The 23,849-nt window shown below is 30.2% G+C and overlaps 1 protein-coding gene across 1 annotated transcript; it reads right to left on the bottom strand.

Moving 5' to 3' along the window:
* Positions 1–701: 701 nt before the first annotated feature.
* On the bottom strand, positions 702–19,312 carry Prosalpha6 (Proteasome alpha6 subunit). Its single transcript, XM_075378304.1, has 5 exons — positions 19,172–19,312; positions 16,403–16,653; positions 8,258–8,417; positions 5,815–6,024; positions 702–1,733 (listed from the first exon to the last, which is right to left on the bottom strand). Exons 1-5 carry the CDS (start codon positions 19,172–19,174, stop codon positions 1,488–1,490), a joined length of 870 nt encoding a protein of 289 aa, XP_075234419.1. The 5' UTR covers positions 19,175–19,312; the 3' UTR covers positions 702–1,487.
* Between the last annotated feature and the right edge of the window lie 4,537 nt (positions 19,313–23,849).

Here is a 23,849-nt window from a genome sequence, read left to right as displayed (position 1 = left end):
ACTGATGATGATTTTGAACACATTGTAGGAGTGGATCACAAACATTTGCAATCATAAACATAAAATTGCAAATTCTGAAAAATATATAAAGCACGAATGAATACAATTTCAATAATCTAAGTGTTTATAAGAACATACAATGTTTACATTTTGTGATCTTGCTGTGATCAGATTTTTGCCTTAAGAGGCACTGAAAAAAAATAATAGATTTTATGTTATATTTTTGTAAAAATTATGTTAAACTATTTTTGTTAATAAAAATTATAGAACCTAACGAAATCAGAGTAATCTTTTATGAACACTATTACTTACATATTCTAATGTAAATTATATGAATTCACTAAGGTAGCATGAATTCATCAATATCAAAATAAATTACCATTTTATCAAAAAAAGACTACCGTTGCACTCACTGCACCATGTATGGTGAAAGAGGCAGGAAAAATTAAATTATAGCACAAAAGGAATTTAAAATATAAGAGGTACAATGACATGGTCAAACATCAAAAAAGAACATATATGTAGTTTTATAATTAATGCGAAAGATCAAACAAATTATTTTAATAATAAGATTATATTCTAATCTTTAAAAGTCTGTTAAGATAAAAGGTCATTCATTGGCAGGCATTTTGTAGCAGGAAGAGGTAAACAGGTTTTTTTAAAAAAACAAGAAATTAAAAATATAAAATAAAAATCATAAACATAATTAAAAGCATTTTTATTTATGTTAGCAAAGAAAAAACAATTTTATCAAAAATTTAAACAAAAGTTAAATTTAATTTCAATTAATTGATTAATTAATAATATAAGAATATAATTCAATTAACTATATGGCCGTGGTTGTAGAAAACACAATTTACAAAAAAAAACCATTAACTATAGATATTAGTGAGAATACCTTATCACTAAATCAAATTCATAATATTTCCTTTTGAATCCCTTAGAGTAAAAAACAATAAATCCTTTAGCTCAATCAATATACTAAATATGCCAAAATCATTTGACATACTACACATTCAGTAACTGATAAATGAGGGAACAAAACAATGATATTAAACGACTCATATATGAAGTAAAGGAAAGAGAAAAGGATTAGTATGGATTTCTCGAACAAGACAGATCTAGCAATAGTACCACTAAGATGGTTTCAGCATATACAGAAGGATTAATGATGTGTGGAAAAAGTTCTTGGTAGGCCGAGAAAAATCTGGACAAAGGATATTGTGCAAAAAAAAGATACAATGGGAAAATATGGTTTACAGAACAACAAAATGGATATTTATCATTCCCCCACCTCATAAACCTGGTATAAGAAAGCTGAAATAGGTATATTTATAGAGAAGACAAAAACGGCTACATCTTAACATTACAAAAAGAAAATTAATGTCAACATACAACCACGGCCTTAATTTCTTTAAACTGATTACGGACCGTCCAGGTATAATAACAGAAGTAATAATTAACAATCGTTAGGACAATCACATTATTTATTCTGTTTCCATGGCAACAGCAACCTGGGGGTCCTGTGGATCTTCCCCCGCAGTACTGCTACCAGCTGCACCTGATGCTGCTTGTGTCGATTCTGAACTGCCTGATTCTACAGCCACCCCACCAGTTCCACCACCTGGAGTACGCTTTTCTTCACCCTCAATCATTGCTAAATATTTACCGGTTTCTTCTTCCTCAAACACTCTGAAGTCAGTTTTCTCACCCACCAATCCAATTGCCACATTCTAAAATAAACAAGGCAAAAATAACTTTTGTCACTTAATCACATTATTATGATCCGTTTTTAATGTAAGGATACATTAAAATCAGCATTACATTTATCATATGCAGTATAGTATATTTTTACATGTAACCCTGAGCGGTCGATATCAAATTTTAATTTCACAATGATTCAAGTTTTTTAATTAATTACTTTTTATGAAGTCATTTCTACAAATAATAAGTTATCAAGATATCAAAACATTAATTACCAGATTTGATATGAACATAGTTTAGTATAAAAATAATTTAAATATAAAAGTATATAACTAAACAACTTTTTTAGCACTTTTACTGGGTACCACTGTCACATTTTTCTACTTTTGTACTGCAAGTAATACAATAGCGTACACAATTCTATTTCATTATCTCTTGTTTTCATTTAGTTATTAATTTGTTTTAAAATAATATTATTAAATTTATTTTTAAATTGCAAATAATCTGTGGAAAAAACTTATTCCAATGTTCCTAAATTCAAAAAAATCTATTTTTGTCAGACGGACATTTGTGCATAGGTACGTATGCATCTTGGCCTATATTTTGTCTTATAACTCCTCTGGATCTGATTCACGAATTTTCTTCAAACTTGGTAGACAGGTACTACCCTTCAGGGAAGAGTGTATTAAATTTTTACAAAAATTGGAAAAAGGGAATGGGGATGTTTTGGCAGAAATAAAATTTCAAATCTTTACTGGGGCACTTCAGCAAAAAATTTTTCTTACAAAACTTAAGTCTTAAGTCTTTTTCATCAAAAATACAAATTACCAGAAATTTTTACTTATTTTTAACCCCAAAAAATTACTTTATATATGTATATATATATATTTTTTTTTCTAGCCAATATTGCGTCAGAAAAGTAATTAATGAAAGTTTTTTTGTACCTACACTTGCATTAAATATGAATACAGACCAATTTATATATATATTATATATTTATATATATATATATAGTTTGAAAGAGAGAGCCATTGTCAATTTCTTTTTTACATTTTATGAGTTTATTTGTTTCCAATCAATTTAATTTACATCAATATAATAAAGGCATTTGTTTCAAACTGTGATATCAAAGAACAGACCCTGAAAATGATAATACAAGATGCAGTTCAAAAGTAAGGACCAATGAGTTATAAATACCAAATGTTTGCATATGCGCAGTAGCTTTAAATGGTCTATTGGACATGAACTTCACATTACCATCATTCATAGTTGTTTGCTTTTGTAAGACTGTGTGTTAAAATGAGTGTAGTAATAACAATCCCTGCTGGCCTCTGCGGCATGAGTGGTAGCGTCTCAGCTTTTCATCCGGAGGTCCTGAGTTTGAATCCCGGTCAGGCATGGCATTTTCACACACGCTACAAACCGTTCATCTCATCCTCTGAAGCAATATCTAACAGTGGTCCCGGAGGTTAAACACAAAAAAAAGTAATAACAGTCACTGCCAGTTGTAATGTTCGATCTGTGATTAAATTTCTAAACACAAGAGGCTGAAATTCAACATCAATTATGTGAAATGTACGGGCTTACCGCATGAGTACATAAAAATAAGGCAATGGTGTCCATGTTTAAGGAAGGCTGTTAAAATGTTCACATACTTTAATCACGAGAGACAAATCTTTTTCCCATATCATCACTGGTGACAAAATATGGATTTCATGTCAGTACTGAGATGAAACAACAGAGGTACTGAGATGAATCCATGCCGTGGTGTTAATCCAGTTCACCTAAACCAAAAAAATTCAAACAAGCTCAGTATCAAAGGAAATACATCAACTGTATTCTGGGACCAAAACAGTGTGTTTTCATGGAACCTGGAACACCAATCACATCACAAGTCTATTGTGAAGCACTTTCTAACCTGTCTTTCAAAACCAACAACAGGGAATGCTGAGATCAGCTACTGTTCTTCTTCAGGATAATACACGTCCACAAACAACTGCATGCACAACAGAAACAATTCAAAAGGGAGATTTTTTATCATATTCCTTACGATCCTGGTCTCATGCACAGTAACTATCATCTCTTCCTACATCTCAACGATTCGAGGAAAGTGAAGAGTTGAAAATCTTAGTGCAAACATGGCTATAATCCCAGTTGACAGAATTAATTGCAGTGGGTTTGTTTCACAATATCAAAAGTGTCTGCAACAAAACGGTGATTGTGCAGAAAAATAAAGTAAATATGTAAGTATTTGAAACCATTAATAAATTTTTCTTTTATACAACTGTTCTCATTTTGTTAACTCTAATTATTTTTGCACTGGGCCTTGTACAACAATTTGTCTGTTTTTATTGGTCGCTGTCTACAGCACTGTACAGGTTACAGTTGAAAGAATTTAACTTCTTAAATTTCCTAATTTCAGTTACAAAACTTTGGGATTTACCAACTGTGGAAGAAATTGCTGGCACATTTTTACAAGACTGTGGAATTCTCAACAAAACACAGAGGCACAGCAATATTGCTTTTTCAAGGTGAACATGTGTGTAAGAAATTGATTTGAGAACTTATGCCTAACAGGAGTTAAGTTTCATTTAGAGATGAAAAGATGACCTCCATTTCTTGGTGTGAACAATTAGATATGTTTTATGCAACAGTAATAGACTGAAACAGCTATTATTAGAGAGGTATGTGTTGAAATTTTAGTCTGATGCCTGTCAATTAAAACTGGCGAAGGGCTGATTGTAAAAGTAGCAAAAACATGTTTACTAGACAGAAAAATAGTACAGGATGTATGCTTCCCCAGAACTGATATTCAAAGGACTGGGCCAAGAAACAAAGCAGTAATTTCTTCTGTTAATGCCTGACATGTTCCTCATTACAATTAAGAATGCTAATAAAAATGAAATTGAGGAGAGATCTATCATTTACAGTGGCTCACGGTGTTCATATCACACCATGTCTCTAGAAGCTGATGATTTCCAGTACTTAAAAGTTAATCATAAACATAGCTTTGTAAATCCAGACATTGACGCATATACACAAACCATTGAAAGATTGTGGGGGGAGTGTGAAATGCAAAAGAAACAAAAAACTCAAAGGTGCAATGAGACACCACTTCATCGACTCTTGCCGAGTTACAGTGAAAACAGAATAAGTTATGTTCATCAGAACATGACTGGCAATGTCTTAGACGAGATTCTAGACACAACTAAACACTTCTGCTCCCACAAATAGAACATTAATATAAGAACTGCTTACTTAAATGTAAGTAAACACTTACATTATAATTATTAAATATAAAACCATTAGTATAAATATTACACAATAGAGTGGCATTAACATTTTTGAATCTCTCCAATAAAATAGGATGGTTTTCTGTACGTTCTCACATTTTTATTTTAGCTGCTATTGACGCAGAGTGAACCACAAAGTTCTCTGTATGGCTGAGTACAGCCGACTCTCTCCTGCTCCTGGCACTCTTTATTTTGAATGAAGCGCTTCATGCGTTAAAAAATCCCAACTCAACAAATGGCTAAATCTCACAGGCTAGAGAAGCAGTCCATTGTCAATTAATTTACAGATTATTTAATTTAATTTCTAAGCGCATATTATTATTATTTATATTTTATATTTTTGTATTACAATGGACTATGGAAAAAAGAAAGTACAGAGCAGCAGCTGGCCCAGCAACTAACACAATTTCACACAAAACTAAAAGAAAAAACCGGCATCTCCAAGCCAACTCCCTGTTCTCAATATTTTGTTGTAAAGTTTTTGTTGTTAGTACACTAAATTCATAAACGATAGTTCAAATTAGTTAAAATTGCCAATAGATAGTTAAAATTGCCTAAAACATTTAACAAAATAATATGTAATGAAACATAAACATGTAACATTTTTGCAATGGGCTGTAGCCCGCCTTTTTCTAGTATTAATGAAAAGTAATTTTATCTTTAATCTTATAAAAATAACAGATATGAAAAGAATAGTAAATTTATAAGAATTGATAAAAAAAAATTGGCATTATTTATACACATATCATGCCTTTACATTATAAAGGAATCTACAGTAATATACATTTAGAAAATAAACAAATAATAAATACCATACCTTAGTATTCAATTCCAGGTCATTAGGTAACGTATCACGTAATGCTCTTAATCCGTGTTTAATAAGTTCTTCGGTATCACAATTTGGAAATTCATCTAAATGTTTTTCAAGGTATGTACGAGCGCTCTGAGATCTAGAGCCAACAGCCATTGCTTTGCAGTCAAAGTAATTAGCAGATGGACAAGTCTGATAAATATGTGGACCTTGATCCTGTAAAAAAAAATTAAATAATAAATAAGCTGGATATTGTGGTTCAAATCAAGAAAATGGTGATTTAATGTTCTGCTGTTTAAAAAGCGAATACAATATTATACTATAATAATACATATAAAGCATTAAAAAGAAATTGAGAAAAAATCAAAATGGAAATTGAGTAGTGAAACATTTTGGGTTCAAGCTGATACCCTAATCAAATTACATTTTCAACATCAAATTTATAATGCATTAAAATTATTAAAATAATTATTTACTTCAATAATTTGAGCCGATTTGGCACAATTTTATTCAAAAAACACAAAATAATTACCATGAATAAAATAATATGGTTACTGTGATATCTCCTTTGGTTTGAGGGGTCGAAAATCAGGCTGAAACTGGGATATATTCACTTAAAGAAGACATTGTTATTTGAAGTTTTAATAAAATTAAATATATGAATGAAGAAACTAATAAAACTTTTACAAAAAAATCAAATTTGAACCACTAGGCCTACAACTTAATTTTTACTAGCATTATCAAATTTTACCATTACGAGTATGTTGAAGTAAAAAGGTGAAATATGGAATTAATAATTTGCATTGTTTCAACATAATACAAAGTGCATTGTTGTAAATTAACAGCTGATTTATTTACTTAAATTTGTAATACATCTTTTAAATACTTCCAGATGAATTGTTTCATTTACGATAAGTAACAAATAAATATCAGCTAATATTAACACTGAAAGTTAATTTTTATGTAGAAAAATAATATCAGTTGAAAAAACAATTTTAATTTTTTGTGATAATTATTAATTATAGTTTATTATTATCATCAATATTATAGCACTAGTTAACCTTTTCAGATAATTTAGTCTTGGAACTGGTTATGTACGGCGTCAGTTTTAAAACGCTGTTACAAAATCATTTAATACTGCATCTAAGTCAGTTATTTTGTTTTATATTCACAAAGGAATCAGTTTTATTACACAATTTGAACAACGTTTATGCGATGTAAAATGTTTTATTTAGACTAGAAAGAATATGACCATTTTTTTCTCAAAAATGTGCTTGCGTGACTTGTGTATTATAATTGCTATGACGATTATGGATTAATTTTTACTTACAAAAATAGCTTATCTTAGTAGCAACATATCGATGATGTATTGAAACATAATAAATTAGAAGGAATTTGTGGTCATAAATACGTCACTTTTACTTGAGGTCTATAACACATAACGATTCATAATGAATAACACTATACAGTAAAAATTGTTTTACGTCAATCTGAATACCTTTTTCAGTGGTGGGGATTTTTATAAATAATACTTTATTGAATCTACTTTCACTTATACTAACATACGTTACTAATCTGTGATTTATGACACAGGTTTTTCATCATATTTTGCCCAATTTTCAACCGATTTGCTTGAAGTATTATTTTTAAAATCAGCAATGTTTCATAAACACAAAGCAAAAAAAAAAATTCATTAATAAAAAACGCGGTAGAAATGCGCAAAAAAATTCTGCAATTAAATTATCGTAATTTTTATACTGTTTCAATTTTTTTGTTGTTACAGGCATAAAAAATATCCAATCGTAACATTTTTTTTTGTCAGAATCTGTTAAATCTCTTTAATATACTGTAATTTTTTGAAATCTTTTTCACAAGTGGGTAGCATATGACTATGAAGGGAGGCAATCAGATACCAACATATTTTCACGGAGCGCTAATCAAGCACGGATCATTGGAATGGGAGAAGGTTAACGTTCATTATTTTAAGACATATACATATATGTCTTCGATGATTTTTCCGTCATTGCAACTTTGAGTACTTATAACTCGATAATGAAAGCATTGACAGAAAAATGGATTTCACCATTGTTTTTCTTGTAAAATTTTAAATCAAAATCATGTATCATATGTCCACCTTGCTATTTAAAAAAATTAAGTTTGATTCAGTGTAGCAGCTAAAAATTAAAAACCTGCCATAATGCAGATTTTTTTTAACTATGCTGAACCCCATTTCTTTCTGCCTCCAAATACCTCTCAGGTAATTATCTCAGATATTATACTTTTGTAATCATTTTTACATTACAAAATATACGTTTGTAACATTTGATTATAATCAGTTACAATTTTTAAATTAAATCATGTTCTCTAAACCCAAATCATCTCAGATTTTCAATATAAATATATTAACATTTATAAGCATGAGATTGTTAAATTTTTTTAAAATACTGACATCGAAACCAGCAACTAGCAATCCAACTCCATAAGGTCGTCTATTGTATCTCTGTGTACATATTTGCATCTTATTACCAACGGTACAAATCAATCTTGAAACAGGCAGCAGTGAATTATGGGCATACTTATGGTTAAGGCACTCTGTTCGCATAAAACGACTGAAAACATAAAAAAAAGATAATATTGAACTAATCATTAACATTATTTCATTATTTGTGATTTTGTTCTATTTTGAAAAAAAAAAAAAAATATATATATATATATATATAATTCTACCCATCAATTATTCTTCCCTTCTGTATAGGTACAGTGTCTGAAGGTTGTTTGACAAGTCTGTGCAATCAAGAGATGACACACATATAATAGGTTGTTAAAGTAACAACTTAGTTTTCTATATCTTTGCTAGGAGTATACACGCCAAGTTTCAATCAGATAAACTCTCACTGTTATTGGTAGTTGTTTGAGTCAATTAAAAATTGTGATTTATGAAAAATGAACAAAAGAGAACTTTTTATCGTGATCAAATGTTACTTTTTAGAACCGTACAGGAAACTAAAACCAAGCAGGATAAACATTATGATAAGTCAGTTCCATCGATTATAACAGTTTACAAAGTAATTTGGTTATTTTAGGAGTGATCATCTATCTCTATGGCTTTTTAACATTATGACTGTGAGAATGAAAAAAATTCATGATATCTTAATGGAAGATAAGGCTGAAAGCATGTGAAATCATCAAGACGATACGACATCTCACATGAACAGGAATATCAAAATTTACAAATGTGAAAAGCGGTTAATAATATTATGCATCTTAACAGGATCATCTAAATGAAGGAAATAAAGAAAAAGACAACCACATCTGACAAAGAAGAATGTTCTTTTTCACAAAGTTCACTCTTCTGTGATGTAAAGTTAGTCCTGATTGCTAAACTTGGCACCTTCATACTATATCATATCTGCTTCCAAATGTGAAGAAGTAGCTTGCTGGAAAGAAATTTATGCAAAAAAATGAGGTTATTTCAAAACATCTGCCTTGGGTTTTCCAAAAAATTTAGTTTTCCTTATTTTTGACTTACTAAACACTTTATTACTACACACTTACACTTTACTATTACATTTGCTTCCATACAGTATAATTTATTATAGTATTAGCTGTGTTAAATGTAATTAATCTCAGGCAATTTTGTACTATGTAAGTAATTATTTCATACACATTATTTTATAAATATATTATAATTTATTATGAAAGACAAAATGGTTTTATAGTGATCAATAATATTTTTTTAATAATATAACATACAATTATAAAGGTAAATTCATTACTAACTGAATAATAATTTCTTATTCTTCTTAAAAAAAAAAAAAAAAAAAAAAAAAAAAAAAAGCTTTATTTACCACAATAATTTCAATTTCAATAAGAATGTATAAGCTGGATGAAAGGATTGTTATCATCTAACTTTAAATATGGATAAAAGTATTGTAATGTAGTAATTATCAGGTAATTCAGGTATTTTCAGGTAATTCCGCACGTAGAATTCCTATTAATGATAATGATAGTATTTCTGTTGCCGATGAAATTAAGTTTTTGAACATGACAAATTCTCTTGAAATGATAGACTAATTTCATCTGTCAACAAAATCGAACCATACCGTTTTCTTTTGAAGCACATTACATTAATCAAGTTGTCATAATTAAATACTTATTATGCCTACATATAAAGTATGTCATCCCTTGAGTTTTAAAAAAAGCTCAGAATGAATTTTCAAGATACAAAAATGAACTTTCATATCATTGTTTGGTAACACATAGAACTATATTTAGAAAATTAAAAGTGTTACTTAACCTAGTGTTTATATTTATGAATGTACAATATTTACTAAAATGAATAATGATTATCCTTCCGATAAACTTATGATGGCGATTCTGATATTCTTATACTTAAAAAATAAGGATGTCAATCTTTATCAAACAAAACAAAAGAACTGTTTTCATATAACACAACACAATAATTCAGCTTCTGAGAACGGACCTTACTAAGCTTTTGATGCTATTTTAATAATTACTAAACAACTAAAAAATCTTTCCTCCAAATTATTTAAAACAAAATTTAAAGAAACAACACCACTCGGATGATGAATTTTTAAATAACACGAGGAATATTTAATAATAAATGAGACAAATTGATGTAGAGAAAAAACAGTTCATTCAATGACAATGAAACATTTTGAGGGTAAGTTGATAACCTTGGGAACACATTTAATCAGCTTTCCAATCATAATTAATCTAAACATAATCTCTTTTGTTGATTTCAGAATGTCAGCTCTGCTTGAAACATGTACGTCAGAAGAGCAATGTTCAGTGATAAAAATCGCATATGTTCATATAAAAATCGCGCTGCAAAATCGCATATATGATCTTATTCATGAAGACAGGCGTGTCAAAATTTTGTTCATGATGCGCTGAATTATCACAAAACGTGTTCAAGATGGACTTCAAGATAGATGACTCAAGCCCATAATGACACCCGGATTCGCATTTGTTCTGAGCTCAAAGAACGATTTTGAGCAGAAGCTGAAGATAATAACTTTCTAAATCATAATATAATTCTAATAACCTGTAATGAAACGTGGTTACACAATTTTGAGACCGAATCCAAACAGCAAAGTCTTGAGTTGAAACATCCAGATTCGCTCGCCAAAAAAATTCAACACCCATGTTAAACGGTAAAGTGATGATGGTTTATTGGGGTTTGCAAGGCCCAATTTTTGGTGACTATTTAGAAGAACAAAATACTGTGAACAGTGGTATAATTTTAACTTGCTATAACAGAAAGCGAGACCCATAATAAGGTGAAAACATCAGGGCGCTCTCTCAAAAGGTGTGCTTCTCTTGTATGATTCAATAATTTCTATATTTTATTTTATAATTATGTATTTTATGCTGCTTCTCTGATCAAGGTTTTTATCATGGTCTCCATTGATAAACAGATAAAAAAATATAAAAAAAGAAAATTAAAGGAACAACAAGAAAGGTAACCAGAATGAAACACAAGGATAGCAGGGGATACCATCCCCCTATTAATCTCAGAAGCTAGACAACAGTTCCTTGCTGGTAGGTCTATCTTATTATTGGGCAGGTATTTGTTTGTTTAATGTCTGTTATACATTGATTTTATTTACGGATGGGATTGTGTTCCAATTCTTACACATTAATTTGAATCGTTACTTGGGATGACCTTGGAAGACTAGCAATGCATTTGTGTCTTTCTCCCAGCTTGATTCCCCTTCAGTTCGCCTGCTGAACATCTGTCAATTCTGGTGCCTTTTGGCAAGCAGAGATGCGCCAGATGGGACCCCCAGTTATTGGCGAATATAATACACTCCGTTCTTCGGAGTCATATGTTCTAAAAATAGGTAACAAGAAAAGGATCAATGAAATGAATTTTTAAAGAATTCTGGAAAATAAAATAAAAATTATGACGTAGATGTTTTGAAATCATAATGCTAGAATGAACAAGGAGATAGGAGATTCAAACAGGACAACCTCTACGCCCAGGGATATAAATACTGCAGAGGACTGCAAATACTTGAATGGCAGAGTCTGAATGATAGCAGTCAGAGTATACAGGTGAAGAGCATGTATATAGAGTATATAATTGAGTATGCATAAGAGTATACAATTTTGAAATAAAAGTGTAAGAGTTTTCTTTTTGCAGTAAAGTGTAAGAAGTTATTTTACGAGTTCATTGCGAATAAAAAAGATATGACATTGTTATTCAATGTTAAAAGTAGAGCTAATTTCCTTTTATGTTGAAATAAATAATCCTCATATAGTTTATTAATCTGCAATTGTAATTTCACTCTCATAATCACTTCTTAACTTTGCACTAATTTCATTAGTTATTTTAAAATCAGAATTAATGTTTGTGACAAAATGTACTTACGTTTTATAAATAATAAAATACTAAAGATTAAATAAATTGAATACTTGTTAAACAGAAAGCCCAGTTGTCTTTTTGCTATCTTAATCGTCACTGCTTTCTTTTCCATATAATATTAATAGCAATATCAGTTTTGCTATCCCCATTATATTATGTTGTAATGAACATATTTAATTGCAGCCTATTATTGTTATTAAAAGAACAAAACAATCATAAAACTGTTTGTAATATCATCATTCAAAGAATCATGATTAAACATTAACAACTGTTATTTCAAATTCAAAATTGAACTACTTGCGTTTGCTCATTCTGTTCCTACAATCATTGTCATTAGACTAACAGTGGATCAGTAAACAGTTGAAAATTGATATTTGGAATTCCCGAAAACTGAACAAACAGCCATTGTGCTGTTGCAACAAAAACGCATTTTACTGATGAATAGATTATGGGCAAAGGGCCATAACATGAAATTATATTACAGTTATCACATGCAGCAGTGCTGCAAATTATGTGAGTGCCGAATGAAAATTAACATGTATATCAATAACTGATTTCAGAATTCATGAATTTGCTACAGTAGTAAAATTCATATACTACAACCTACAACTCCCATAGGAGACTCTTGTAGGGTTCAGAGTGATTCACTCCGAATCACTCAGTTCAATTGCATGTTGCAAAAAAACAATTAAAAATGTGTAGAGCCACAGTAATTAATTGAAATATCTTTACGTTAGAAGTGGATATGGATGCATTTATGAAGGCAGCCAGATTCAAAATAGGCAGCAAAAATGCTAGTACTGAAATCTTATTTACATGTAAAAAGAACAAATAGGACGAATACTGCCTTAGAAATAGATTTTTGGAGTATTTCTGCTGACAAACAAAGCATTCTCATATTTAACAGTAATCAGGTAACAATAAAGCCATTGTTTAAGAAACAACTATATATTCTGATTCCTGGAATATTTATATAAAACGGCATTAGAGGCATGCACATATAATATAAACCATAAATGCCACTTTGCAGACCCCAAATCAGGACCAAGATTCAAAAAGCTGAATGCGGGGGTAGTGAAAAATTGAGTAATAGAAAACAGGTTCAAACAGTATGCCAACAGTAGAGATCATATGGCAGCAAAAATTACACTGTAATGACCAATTACTGCAAAAGGCTTACTGTACAACAGCATTAGAATTAATGAGTTTACATTTTAATATAAACAATACATACCATTTTATAGACACAAATCTAGATCACTCACTCAAAACATCTGAATGTTACGAGGAAGTGTAAAAAAACAAAAAAACATTGTGGAACAGCATGTCATCATCTAAACTCACGTTTAACTGAGTTCATGTGGCAGCAAAAATAACCAGATAAAGATATGTTCAACCACATACTGAAGTCAATTGCAAGACATCTGGCGTTCAGCAACACAGCATCAGTAACTGCTGCATAATGTACATCATATTATTCAAATATAATATCACTAACTAATATGTAAATGGAAAAACAGGCTAGCCTTACATTAAGAAACAAGTACCATAAATTATATATTTTTAAAAATTTTTACATATGTAATCTCTCAAAATCCTTTGCTGAACATGTGACAGTACTTTATAATTGATGAATCAATGGGTTCAAAAATCTAAAATATAAAGTGATATGTTTACGAAAGTACAGGAATCTCACCCAAACTAGAAGAAGAAAAAACATTACTGAAAATCATGATTCTTAAAGTAAAAGGTTTTCAAAATTCAAATGATTAGATAATTTTTACCACACCATTACAAAGAGTAATGCAGAATTCTGTTTGAATTTACCTCTCGATGTCATATACGGTATAAAATCGATTAGAATGTGATAATTCTTCAAGTAATTAAGGAGTATCATCAAATAATGTAAGAAAGCCATGCATTAATCTGAGATGCCCTAAGCTTAACAAAGCATGAAATAAAACTGCAAATACTGTTTGGCAATGAAATCACAGCTAAATAAAAAACAATATACAGTATCTTTCATAAGTTTAAGGACACTTTAGAAAAACTGTTTATGTCAGTTTTTGTCTTTAAACTTATGAACTACTTACAAATCTTATATGTCTGTGAGAAACAGCTTTAAAAAATTCATCTTTTGGTGAAAACTGCAAGCTTCTAAGTTAGATGCTTTAAATTTTATGGAGTCACTTAAATATTTTTAATGAACTACAATTAGCCCATTTTTTTATAAACAGATTACTATTTCTCGTAAAATATATAACCGAGGCTAATGAGTGTGATATGATTTTAAAGCTGTGTTTTAGAGTTTTTCAATAGAGTAATAAGAAAAATTCTAAAAAATTTATTTTTTGAGTTAAAAGGGCTGAAGTGATTTTAAAATTTTCATGAAATTTTTGTTTTTAAGTGAGTAACATTCAAAAATGTACAAATCACTTTAAAGTGTCAAGTACACCAACTTAGGGTGTCAGGTATATCAACAGTAATTAAAAATGTCAAGTTGGCATTATTATCAGCCGTTTCCCACCAAAACGGTGATGAATTAGCATTTGTTTCTTTGAGGTTAGGTTGGTGAAAAGTTTTTTTATTAACAATGGGTAAGAAAAGTGTTAGTGTAGAAGTAAAATGGCAAGTAATCAGTCTCTGGAAAGCAAATAAAACATACATTGCTGAACAATTAAAAATATCAAAAACATGTGTACATCAAGTTGTTAAAAAATATTGTTATCAAGAAACTGTTGTTGATCATCCACGATCTGGTCGACCATGAAAAACGGCAATGAGGCGAGACACAGCAATTATAAAGGTATCAAAACTTAATCGGGTCTGCTAGTTTGCCTGATATAGTGACAGAAGTAGCACAAAATCATGGAATTCAGGTTAGTACTGCCACTCTTTCTAGACATTTAAAAGAATCTGGAATGGAATCACATTTCACATTAGCAAAGCCTCTTTTAAGCGCTGTCCACAAGTCAAAACATTGTCAGTTTTGCAAGCAAACGAAGAACTGGTTGAAAGAAGCTTGGTGAAGGGTTGTCTTTTCTGATGAAAGCAGATTCCAGTTGTATTCAAACAGAAAAATTAGGGTCAGGCGAACAAAAACTGAAATGTTTCTACCAGCCTGCATCATTCCTGCTGTGCAAGGTGGAGATGCTGTCTTGGTGTGGGGTTGCATAACTTCAGAGGGCACTGGACACCTTAGAATAATGTATGGAATAATGAACAGCATACAGTATATAAAAACAATGGAAGAATTCATGCTTCCTAGTGTCCATACCTGTTGGGTGGAATTTCATCTTCCAGCAAGACAACGCACCTTGTCATAAATCATGAGCAACCAAGGCAAAGTTTGATGCAAATGATGTGGAACTTTTAAACTGGCCTGCTCGTAGTCCTGGCCTAAATCCAATTGAGAATTTATGGAATTGGATGGCACTAACTTGCTAAAAGAAAACCTAAAAATAAGGCTGATTTACGACTTCAAATTGCAAGTCTGTACAACAAGTGACGAAAGAAAAATGTCTGGAATTGATTGAATCAATCCCTGATAAGAGTAGCAGCATGCCTAAAATCGTATGGAGGTCATACAAAATACTAAACATTTAAAAAATGATGTAGCATTATCTCTGTTATTTTTATTTTTTACTTTTATAAAATAAAGATTTTGTCATGAAATACTGATTTTTCGCTAATTTTTAACTTGTCCTTAAACTTATGAAAGATACTGTATATGCTATGCAACCGTTTAGTTACATAGCCCAACAGTCTTATCTTTTTAAAACCATAAATGGAATATGCTTTTTTTCTAGTGGTTTCAATAAATGTAATGTTTTTTCAATAGGATTTAAACCAAAGGTATGCTGGTGTAACAATTATCATAAATAAGTTTCTGTTTTAAGTTTTCTACTGTTTTGGTTAGGCATTTTAATGTTTAACGGGTTGACTTTAAACAACAACTAAAACTAAGCAAAGAAAACAAAATTTTACCACCTTCAAGTTGACAATAAAAGTTTGAAAAAAGTAGACCTAGGATAAAAGAACCAAACATAAAGAGATGAAAACCAGGCAGAAAAAACGTACACCTGCTTGAAAAAAATCCTAACAACCCAAGTGACCGAAAAATAAGATAAAATAGATATAATAAACTATAAATAATTATTACATTTAATAATTAAAAACAATTAATAAATACTTATAACTAACCTGAGCATACGTGCATCAGCAGTAAGACCTGATATTGTAATACCAATATGCGAGTCAATGAAAATCATTTTTTTCTGATGAGCTGATAATTCTGATGAAGCACGTTTTAATGCCAATATAAGAGCATGAGTTTTATTTTTCAACCCAACAGTAGCTGAACCTAACTTAACAGCTTCCATTGCATATTCAACCTGATGCAGGCGCCCTTGCGGGCTCCATACAGTAACATCACTGTCGTACTGGTTACGAAACTATAAAATAATACAAAAAATTAAATCGATATTACAAAAATCAAATGACTAAATGAAATTAAAAAAGTTATTAAATAAACATTTTAAGCTAAAGCATTTATGTTGGTATTTAATAACAAAACTGCTGCTATTAAAGTGTGGGATTAACCCATAAACCAAAACATGTGTTCATGTCTCTATATTTAATGTTTTTCAAAAGTTTAACCTAGAATTTTCACTAATATTATTTTAAGGGTTATGAAAATATTCAAATTGTAATTAGTAATATTCAACAGTCATAACTTGTCTCCATGTAAACTATATTGGATTCAGCAGTAAATTTTGTTAGATTCTGTTTTGACTGGTCACACATATATATATATCAATGAATGGGTATAAAAATCCATGAACAATTAATTGATACTCGTAAAACTGTAGTTTCTGTAAATCTTCTTCAAATTTTTCCTGGAGATTTTTAAATTCTGTATTATTTTGATTGTGGATAATGTGACTGACTTTGTATTGTTCATTATATATCACATTTTGTTGTCTTATTCATCTTTGATCTGTCGTTATGCATAATAGTACTACCCTCTCTTCACCAGCAAGGCAAACTGATTTACATAATTATTCACAAGTTTAATTTAAAACGCAAATTCAAATTGTTTTTGAAATCTCTTTTTTACTATTATGGTGTTATTTAAATTATTCACAAAACCTATACAAGTTTGTTATTGTTTAATAGGTTATCAAAATTATGTCAAAAAATCACACCTAAAACTATATTTTTTGCAGAATGTTTTTTTTAATCTGAGAAAAAAAATTGTCATCAATTACTTCAAAAATCCAAAACAAATATTTAAATCTCTTTAAAAGAAAAATGAATTTATTTATTTGAAAAGTAATTAATTTGAATATATCATTTCAATAAATTCAATGTAATTCTAGAACCCGTACCTAACAAATACAAGAATTGAATTCTGCATGTTCTGATAATGCATACAAAAGTTCAAAAATGAAATTTCAAATTTTCAAAACTGGGCCTCGTCCAATTAAACAATTTTCATTATTTGCATAAAAGTACTTGCACACTTCACCCTTCTCATAACACCTTTTATGTCATGTAAGGTATGAGAAGAAAGTGTATGTATGTTTCATCATCAATAAATAACTGGTAAACCCTACATATTGTTCTACTGCCAGCATGATAATTAGATTTTTAAAATAGTCATTCATTAAAAAACTATCATTAATTAAATATCATTATTGTAGGAGTATTTCCTTCAAATTTTAAATTGCCTTGTTTATTGGCCTCCTTTTGAAATTACTTTTACTTTTGGTAATTCTAAGCAATAATTTTATCAACTTTAGTTTTTTTCTTACTTTAATATACCATAGTAGATATGTTTAGGATCAGGAAAACACAAGATCTAAATGTCAGAAATTAAACTTGGAAAAGGATGGCCTTGTGCAAAATTAAAGTCCACACCACAATATCAGTGCTCTAGTCAATTAGCTATCAATTTTGTGGGTTATTGCATCCTATTCAGACACTAATCCGTTCTGTGGAGAGAGGTTATAGTTATTGTTAGACTTTTGCAGAGAGGTTAGAGACAAATTACCAAGTAATGGAAACACTCAACACACTACCTCATAGGACAATTGGCTGAATTTATGTTTAAACAGAAATTTAGTCAGTACAGAAAGATACCACATTTTCTGTGCTATTAGTCATGCATATGACATGTATCACCTTAAAAAGAGCAGTCATCTTCATCAACTGACTCTGTCTGACTCTTGACTAATAAGGTTAGTTTATGGTTTATTTCTCTCTCCTCAAAACTGTAATTTTTACAATAACTCTAACCTCAATCCTCACTCACTCCACTGAACAGATTAGCAACAGGTTTCCATAATACTGAAAATGGATTGCTAAGCGACTGATAACGTGGTGCACACTTCAACCTTGCATAAGTTACTCGCTGTACAAACTTGCTATCCAACATTTAGATCTTGTGTTTTCCTGATACTAAGCATATACTAAAATGTTATTCAGTTTTGGTGACCTAACAGTACCAATGTTGTAAAAATAAATGGGATACATAGCGTCAACTAAGTACTTTTTACAAATTATTTTAAGTTAATGATTTTTACTGATTAAAGAATTTATGATATACTTAATACATCATTTGAAAAATTGAAACTACACTTAATTTTAGTATACAACTCAGCAGATTTTTTTTTTTTTTTAAATACCAAAAACCTAAGATAAATATTCTAAATGGATCATAATATAAAGTAAATACTCTTTTAAATGATATTCAAATAACAGTTATTCTACTTACATGCTAAAATAATTCTGTATAACTATAAGAAAAACCATTACACTTTTAGGGTTAGGAAGCCGGACGAAATGGTTCTTTACTATAAAATATATTTAATGTTTTACTTCAAAGTGCATATAGAATTCAAATAAGCTAATAACTAAATTAAATGAAGAAAATTAGTAAAGTTACATTAAATATAACAATTCACTCACCATGATTCAACGAATTACAGCACAAGAGTTTAACAACACGTAGCAATGTCGCCACAACGACAGATGAATAATTCGAGTTTCAGCTGTTAATTATTTAACGAAAATAACTATTCAATTATTTTTCAAATACGGCTAAAAGAGAGCAACAAAAATAGAAGTATAAATATAATTGAGGTAACAAATAAAAGTATATTAAAAATAAAAATATTACTTTCACTCGGGAATTACAGTACTGTAAATGTAAAATTTTATTTGTAGCAACTAATATTTTTTATTTGCATACTACTTCATTAAACACAATAGTCAGAAATTCACTGAATCAGTTAGGTTGGTGCATATTTTATTAACTTAAACTGTTAAACTTAATAAAAATAAACTGTTAAACTAAAAAGAGAAATTTAGTTTTATTATGACATCACAATAAATTAATAAACTCTGGCAGATTTAAAGTCTATATATTACATTAATATTTGCATCATCAAAAACAAAAAATTGTTTACATTTCCTTTATTTCAGGCATCTTATTTGTTGTATTTATATAATATTATTAAAATAAAATCCATCAATAGAGTAATTTTTTTAACTGCACTTAAAATAAATTGGTAAGTTTTTTAAAATTATTCATAATTTATTAAAAAGTGAGAAAGAAATCATAAGGCACTGCCTTACAGGCCAAAGAATTACGTTGAGTTATGAGAAAACAGCAGTTACTTTTGTACAGATTTGGAAATTAGATCGTGGACCAGTGTTCTTTGGTGGTTGGGTTTCAATTAATCACACATCTCAGGAATGGTCGAACTGAGACTCTACAAGACTATACTTCGTTTACATTCATACATCTCATCCTCATTCATCCTCTGAAGTAACACCTTATGGTGGTTTCAGAGGCTAAACAGAAAAACAAAGAAAGAAGTTCTATTGTCTGATTTGATACAAGAGTGGATATTCTTAATTTTTTTTTAGAATAAGTTACTAATGTTTTAGTATATATAAGAATAAATATTTATAAACACGTTGAGATAATGGAGGAAGTAAGGGAGTACTTATGAAATATAAAAATAATAATAATACTTTTATTCTCATCTTTTATAAAGTATATATTTCTTATAAAATTACATTGTAATTAAATTCTTGCCAACTTAAAATAAACAACTTCAAAAAATACACAATTTTATTATGTATACATGTATAATAATATTTACTGTTATAATAACAATGAATGAAATTTACCTAACATATTCCTTGATATATTACGATTTTTAGGGTAAAAGAATAAAAACTAGGTACTGCCAAGGAAATCCTATATGGGAGTTACCGTCATTATAACTTAACAAAAGTAAAAATTTGAATTATTAAATAATAATTCCAATGGAAGCTATTATTAATAAGCAATTTTTCAAAGAAGGGAAAAATGTAGAAATAATAGTGGTGTAAATTGATTCAGGGTTTGGAGTATAATGATTTGGAGGTCTGAGTATGTATTTAGTTACTTTATTCATTTTAATGACCTTGACTTTATTATACTCATCTTATCTAAACTTAATTGTCTAATTTATAAGTATAATACATATAATTCTTCAATAAATTAGTTTAATTTTGAAAAAAAATCTATATTATCCTCTTCAAATAACCATTTTTTATGATTTAAATTTTGTAATTACTTTTAGTTTGATGTCTGCAAGGATTTCATTGAAAATTCAATGTAGGATAAAAAGATTAAATCTACGGAAAATTTATTTGTTTGATGCTACATTCACTTATTGTAAGCAATGTGAAAATAGTTTTGTTGCTGCTGGCCACTTATATAAAATGTTATTACAGTCTTATAGAATTACAAGTATTGAAGGGTAAGAGATTCCATTCCTTGAAAGTGAGCAAGGAATTAGATGTTCAAGGTTTATTGGTAGTTCTCAAAATATATTTTTGTCTTATTATAAAAGGTTTTAATACAGAGTAATAGGCTCCTCCTCACACTGATATTTGATACTGAAGTCTACTTTCAATTAAACTGTAATCTGATTTTACAATATACTTTGGCAGAGATTATGAATAAAATAGTTTTCTACAACCATTAATTAGTTAATCCTAATTTGTCAAAGTATTAGCTAGATTGTTTCAGTACATTAATAAATTCAATTCTATTTTAGAAATATATCTATGAATTACCGTCAGTGATTAAAAAGAGTCAAGTAATACAAGGGACAGGTTGAAATGTAATGCAGATTGAGGTCTGTTTAAAAAATAATCAAACTTTGTTTTTTTTAATTTTTATTATAAATTTTACAGTTTATTGGTCCTGTCCTCTTCAAAGTCACATACTTTTCCCAGCGGTATTCCCACTTCACGAAGCAGTCATGGAGAGCTTCATTTGAAATAGCCTTTAACGTCCATGATGAATTTGCTTTTATTTCATCAATAGTCTCAAAACGGCATCCTTTCATCACTGATTTTAATTTTGGAAATAAGGAGCCAGGTCTGGCGATTTGGGAGGCTGAGGGAGGAGAGTCATCTGATTTTTGGCATAAGAGTGACAAATTGACAAAGCTGAGTGGGCTCTTCATCGTAGTGAAGGAACCATGAGTTGTCTCACCACAACTTTGGTCTTTTTTTGCACATTTCTTCACACAACCATTGTAAAATCCCTAGACAGTAAGCACTGTTTACTATTTCACACCTTGAGGCAAGAATTCAAAATGCACAATTCCATTTAAATAAAAAAAACAGAGATATCACTTGACATCGGAACAAGAATGAAGTGCTTTCTTGTGGCATGGAGATCCTTTACCAACCCACTGTGATGACTGAACTTTTGTCTTGATGTCAAAGTCGTAAATCCGGTTCTCATTTTCCAATGAATGTTTCATTGTCATTTGTTTGTTCAAAAGTTTGCCAACAAACATCTACTCGATGTTCTTCTGCTGTTGTGTAATCAAACGAGGAGCAAACTTTGCTGCAACCAATGCATGTTCAGTTTTTCAGCCAAAATATCATGGGATGATCCGATCAAGATGCTAATCTCTTCTGAAAGTTCTCTGATTGTCAGTCGGTGATTTGCACACACCAGATTATTGATTTTATGAATGTGGATGTCATCAGTTGAAGTCGAAAGCCAACCCGGTCAAGGATCATCTTCAATCGATTGACAACCTCTATTAAGTAGTGAAAATCATTTGTAACATTACATTCGACTCGGAGCATCATCTCCGTAAGCTTCTTTGAAAAGTTCAAATGTTTCTATGAAAGTTTTTCCCAATTTCATGCAAAATTTTATGTTGTATTTTTGCTGAAAATGCACATAACAAAAATCGCTACTAACACTTAAACACGTTGCACTCAAATAACAATAACACAAAAACTAAATGAGATATCAACAATCCAAGAACATTTTGTTACAGAGGAGGTTATGCAAAATACAATGCTGCAACCACACATCACTAAATAGTTCCACTGCCATGTTAATAAAAATGTTCAGTTATTTTTATTTACGCGGCATAAATTATTTATTCTACTGTTAATACTTCTTATAAGCTCTTGACGTTGCTGCTGGTTCTTAGTAAAGTTTTTGAGAAGGTTCTGTATCTTCGTATGAATGAAAGGTTGACCTTGTGGCATTTATTAATGTAAAATCAGTATGGCTTTTATTCTGGTAAGAATACCTAGAATGCTATACTCAGGGTTATGAGTGTATTGTAGGCCAGCAAGGTGGAGTTTATATCGGAGCCTTATATATCTCTGGAGCCTTTAATAATCTGTGGTGTCCCTCTGCCATTTATCATTTACAAAGGAGGGGATGTACTGAAAATGAGTTGCAAGTTCTGCATACAAAGTTATTTTAGTTGTCGAGATGTGCTGCTTTGCGAAGATAGTCATGAGTTTAGTAAGACGTTGTCTAAGGTTTGTCCCCAGGGCAGTGTGTTGGGTTCTCTGTTGTGGGTGGTAGAGTTTGATTCTCTTCTGTGGCTGAGGTTGCCAAGCGGGTGTTGCGAGGTTCCTTATGCCAACGACGGGCTCCTGTTGGTCGAAGGACATTCACAGAGAAAGGTTGAATTTAGAGCATGATTATTAATTTTAAGACCATGAGTATTCTGCATAAGGGCATGTGCAAGGAAATTATGCCTGTATGGGTGGATAGGATGAAATTAAACATTTATTAGGCTATATTATTAAGGACCCAATACCTCTTGCTGTTAACAGTGACGGGAGGCTACCGTACGATTTCATATGAGGCAATCTTGGTGATTGCTAGAGTGAAGCTGATTGATCTACTTGTTTCAGAGAGGCAACAGCTAGACATTGCTAAGAAGTCAAGAGAGTTGACTTCAGAAAACGTTTGGTATATTGAGCAACAGGGCTACGCTTTATGACAGGCAAGATGGGATGAGACAATTAATGGATATTACACGCATGATCTGTTTCCTGATGTTGCTGGTTTGATGAGATATTTCAATGAAATTTGGTGTTCATATACCGAACAACATCTACAAAACAAATAAGTTTGAGAATTTACCTATGAAAGTTCCAAAATGACAGTCATTTTAATTCTTTAATTATTAATAGTTCTATTAATATTATTTTTATTGAATTATATTTTATCAGATAAATTGTTAAGATTTTTATTGTCTACAAAGTGACATTTTAGTTGTTCAAATCAATTAACAAACAGTTGAGATAAGACTGT

This window comes from Lycorma delicatula, chromosome 11 (assembly GCF_047948215.1).
Source record: "Lycorma delicatula isolate Av1 chromosome 11, ASM4794821v1, whole genome shotgun sequence".
Classification (NCBI taxonomy): Eukaryota; Metazoa; Arthropoda; class Insecta; order Hemiptera; family Fulgoridae; genus Lycorma; species Lycorma delicatula.
Note: the sequence above shows the minus strand (reverse complement) of the source record. Positions and strands in the feature narration are given on the sequence as shown.

Bases quoted from the DNA above. Each gene is read 5' to 3' on its own strand.
- Prosalpha6 (XM_075378304.1), bottom strand. The intron at 8,418-16,402 runs GTTAGTTATAAG...TTATGTTTTCAG, and splicing joins GCTGATGCACGTATGCTCAG to TCGTTTTATGCGAACAGAGT. The intron at 1,734-5,814 runs GTATGGTATTTA...TGTTTATTTTAG, and splicing joins ACCTGGAATTGAATACTAAG to AATGTGGCAATTGGATTGGT.